The 4,527-nt window shown below is 38.8% G+C and overlaps 1 protein-coding gene across 1 annotated transcript; it reads right to left on the reverse strand.

Annotated features, from left to right (window-relative positions):
- Positions 1–1,544: 1,544 nt before the first annotated feature.
- On the reverse strand, positions 1,545–3,380 carry LOC132270348 (uncharacterized). The gene is made up of 3 exons (XM_059771527.1): positions 3,054–3,380; positions 2,268–2,993; positions 1,545–1,889 (listed from the first exon to the last, which is right to left on the reverse strand). The coding sequence occupies exons 1-3, from the start codon at positions 3,378–3,380 to the stop codon at positions 1,545–1,547; spliced, it is 1,398 nt and encodes a 465-aa protein (XP_059627510.1).
- Between the last annotated feature and the right edge of the window lie 1,147 nt (positions 3,381–4,527).

The following is a 4,527-nucleotide window of genomic DNA, read 5'->3' on the forward strand; positions in this document are numbered from 1 at the left end:
CAAGACAAGATGAATAACTCACAATAATCATTTAAAACATTCAACATTCATTACAACAAAAATGAGGCTCTTGACCATGGAAAGACTATCAAAAATACATTGTAATCCCCAAAAATAAACTATACTAACACATGCTTACAAGGGAGGGGTTTCATCACCTCCCTAGATGAGGTTTAGTTACCCATTGGTGAGCTAGAAGAAGGAAGAAGCATCATCCTCATCTCCAATTTTCGAGCTCCTACTGTAGCACTCAAGAACACCCTCTCCTTGCTCTCTTCTCTCTCCTTTCTCTTGCTCAAGATAAAGCTTAATGATATATGTGGCCTTTGGGTAGCCTTTTATGCTCCAACCATACCCTCTCTCCTCCAAGGGACACCTCCAACCACTTCATAAAGAGGGAAGATGGCATTGAGGAATCCAATGTGCAAGTGGGCTGAAATGAGCCATTTCCGAAGGGCATTCTGCCTGATTTTCGAGCGCACGCTTGGTGACTTCGAGCACTCTAACTTAGTGCAATGTGTAACATGCTCCTCTTGCTCAGTGCTGACCTATTTTGGGAAAACTGCTATAACTTTGTGCCCCGAACTCCGAATGACGATCTGTTTGAAGCTTTGGAGAGCTGATTCAGTGCTTTAAAAACTTCATGTTTTGATGAAGACCCAAATCTCAAGTCTGGTTGGTCGAAAATGGGGAGAAAGGCAGTACATCAGTGCTGCCAGGCAGTTCTGCGCACCTCTGTTGTGAAGATCATAACTCTCTGCTCCGAACTCCGAATGATGAACCACTTGAAGATTTGGAAAGCTGATTCAGAGCTCTAAATCTTTCATGTTATGAGGGAAGTCCAGTTCTCGAGTTTGGAAGGTCAAAATGGCAAGCAAAGACCAGGCTCTACTGCTGCCAGAATTCAGCATTGGCACCCTTTTGTTGCTCAAGACTCCACAAGGCCTTATTCTTGTTCCATTTTGGCCAATGAACCTAAAAATGCATAAAAACATAGAATTGGAGTTAATCTACATAAAATAATTAATAACTGGACTTTGTTAATGTAATTTAGGGCGCTTGAATATACATTATTCGGCGCTCATCACCAGGTTCAATCTACATTCATCTTCCTTTATAATATAATCCCTATTCATAGGATCATCGACCAAATCAAATTGAATATTAGCTAACTTCTTCCTGCAGGCAATAACTTCAGCATAAACGGATCCAAATTTCTCATCATTCCATTTTTTCACAGCTTGTTTACATAACTTCAATTTGTATAACAACTTGTTTATAGGTTCTCCCTTAGCCTGTTGCTGCCAGACAGAAAACACCAACTGTTTAACTGAAGGTTTCTTATTCCATACCATCAAGAATCTAAAAGGTTTTGGACCTATAGCAATTTTCTCAGGCAATTTAACAACTAATCCCCAATGGTCTGAAGTTAATGGAGGAGTTAATAAGACATGGGAATCAGGATAAGCAAGGGTCCAATCTTCATTCATTAAACCCCTATCTAATTTAGCATATATCCTTCTGTTGCTGAATCGCTTCTTACACTAAGTATATAAGCCATTTGCTGTTGGCACATCAGTTAAGCATAATTTGTCAATGGTATTATTGAAGTCAGCAAATACCCTTGGGGGATGAATTCTGCCTCCCTTCTTTTCAGAATTAAACCTAACAATGTTCCAATCACCCAATAACAACCAAGGCCCATCCACCTTTTGCTCACAATCAACTAAGTCCTGCCATAACTTTTGTCTCTCTCCATCAGTATTTTTAGCATAGATAAATGAAACAAATAACCTTGAATTTGTACCTCTAATCACAACATGAAGTAAGATCATTTGATCAGTAGATGTAATAACCATAACCTCAACCTTCATGGGATCCCAACCACACTATATACGACCCCCAATATCAGCATTATAATTATTGATCCAGTCCTAATTGATCCTAATCCTAGAAGTAATTCTCTGAAGCTTATTACTAGAGACTCTAGTTTCAACCAACCCACACAAATATAATGAGGAACTACTCAACCAAGCCATAACTTCCTTTTGCATTGCTTGCCTATTGAGCCCTCTCATGTTCCAAAGTCCTATCATTGAGAAACAGAATTTGGTGGAAACACCCCACCAGCAATCATCCCTCTTGTAATTCTTACACTAGTGTCCACATCCACTTCCTTCTTTCTGTTCTTTTTTTTTTTTCTGCTTCTTTGAAGATGTTCCACCCCCAGGTGAGACTGACTCCTCCACAACACATTCCTTACTTACCTGATCTTGGGTCTCCAATACCACTTCTTGTGAATCAACAACATCCTTCAAAGGATCAATAACCGGGCTTCCCAAATCATGATTAAGTGTCTCATTATAGATTTCCACAATCTGTAACACCTCCTCAGTCTCTGTATTATCGTCAAGCACCTGGAATGCATTTACTGAAACAACCGGAGTTGGAATCACAGGTTCTCCCATCTTCAATTTTCCTTTTGACTTTTTCTGAACTGTAAATCCTTCCATATCTTCTTGAGCGTCATTTGGAACATCCACAGCTTGAATACTTACCAAATCCCCTTGCTTCACACTCTTTTTTTTCACCACCCAATGCTCCCTGGGTTTAATAGTTCTAACCTTATTCGAAGGACACATTGCATCAGTATGATCCATCTTCTTACAGGTTTTGCAAACTTGAGGCTTCCATTCATATTCCACCTTTGCTCTACACGGCAAGCCATGCAACCTAGTCTGAATTATTTCTGGAAAAACACCATCAACCTCCATCTCAGCGAGGACATGAACATATAATCCCTTTTCCCTACTTTGAATCACATCCTCCATATATAACGGTTTAGCTATATTAGAAACAATCTTAGAAATTGAAGTACCACTACGTGCATGCACTGGCAAATCGCACACCTTCATCCAAATTGGAACTATGGCCATTATATCTCTTTCAAGCTGTATACTCTTATGCCATTTCTTAACAATAATTGCACGACCCTAGAAAGTATTAAATCTTGACCACACATTCATCAAATCCTCCTCAGATGGGAATCATACTTGAAAAAATCCATCTTTCAATGAAACAACAACTGCATCCTTGTGCCATCTCTTCTGAACGTACGCTTTAAAGTAAGGAAAATAGGGTTTACTACCAAGAACATAGCAAACCACAGAATTCTTCCAATACCTTAACTCATCGACAATATCTTCATCCTCTATGATAACAATCTCCTTGCCACGGCTTTCACTATAATATGTCAATGGTGTGAATCCCGTATTAGCTGTATTCTTTAACAATGAACTCCATGTTGGACGACTTGCTAGGGGTGGGGTTATCACAGGTGTAACACTACCTGCAGGAGAGGAGGGTTGCCCCTCCTCCATCATCACGTAACTGACCCCGGAAAACCTAGAAACCCTAAAAAACGAAAATATAAGTCTTAATATTACTTAGAGTAATTTTGTTATAGTGGAATATGCACTTGTTAGCATATTATGCTTCATTTTGATATTATGTTAAAACTTGTATTTTTAGTCCAACCTATGTAATGTGCACTTAGGGGCACCTTTTGATACTCTTTGGACATGTGTGTAATGAGGCCAAGGGCCAAACATGTCTAATTTAGCACTTGTACTTATGTGGAACCATATTTTGCTTTAAGAATGTATTTTAACGAACTTTGGAGGTTTAGTATGTGAGATTCCTGTAATTAATATGTATGAGGCCATGAGCCATTGTTCTATGTACAAATAATTCATATTATGCTTGTTGACATGTACACATGCTTAATTTCCCTTAAAAAGAATTAGTTTTGACCTATGCATGTGGGTAGATTGAATTCTATAGGTCCAATTGCAAATCTTCCATGTTTAGTAAAGCTTCCAACAGGTTTCGAGGTGTTTCGGTTTTGGTCTATCGGTGCCTTTTTGATTTGTAAAAATGCACATTCTAGTAGCCAAAAACACCTTTCAGGGCCATTTCGGTTGACCGATGGCTTATTTCGGTCGACCGATGGTTTATTTCGGCCTACTGAAGTAACCACCCCTCAAAAACAAGACTTCAAAAAAGTTTCTATGAGTTTTGGTCATCAACTCTATTTCGGTCGACCGAAACAACCCTCGTACACACAGTCTTCCAGATTTAGTTTCAGCACTGATGTTTCAACTTCAAAAGGCCATAACTTCTTCATTCCTAACCCAAATGGGGTGATTCTTGAGCCTAAACTCAAGGATTTTGAATCAGATTTCCAATGATACCAATTCCATTCTCAGATTCAAAACATAGTGAGATTTATTAAGGTTTTAGTGAGGTAGTGTCAATATTTACTTAAACCGGGAAAGGGCATTTTCGTGGGATTCTTGTCCAAAGTTCTTAGAACCTCTTAGAATGTTTTGAAATGATAAGATTATGTTGTATTCACCTTGTTTGACTTGTTTAGAGTTAATTTTCTCCTTTAATTTGTGAATGGACCATTTTGCCCTTAATTGACGGATTTAGCCCGTTTTGACTCTCATTTCCGCTTTTGCTCTC

This window comes from Cornus florida, unplaced genomic scaffold, assembly GCF_030987335.1.
Source record: "Cornus florida cultivar Cherokee Brave unplaced genomic scaffold, ASM3098733v1 CherokeeBrave_3.0.0_Hap2_Chr08, whole genome shotgun sequence".
NCBI classification, from domain to species: Eukaryota; Viridiplantae; Streptophyta; class Magnoliopsida; order Cornales; family Cornaceae; genus Cornus; species Cornus florida.

Bases quoted from the DNA above. Each gene is read 5' to 3' on its own strand.
- LOC132270348 (XM_059771527.1), bottom strand. From the start codon at position 3,380: ATGGAGGAGGGGCAACCCTCCTCTCCTGCAGGTAGTGTTACACCTGTG. The intron at 2,994-3,053 runs GTATGATTCCCA...AATACTTTCTAG, and splicing joins TGAAAGATGGATTTTTTCAA to GGTCGTGCAATTATTGTTAA. The intron at 1,890-2,267 runs GTAAGTAAGGAA...GGTCGTATATAG, and splicing joins TATTGGAGACCCAAGATCAG to TGTGGTTGGGATCCCATGAA.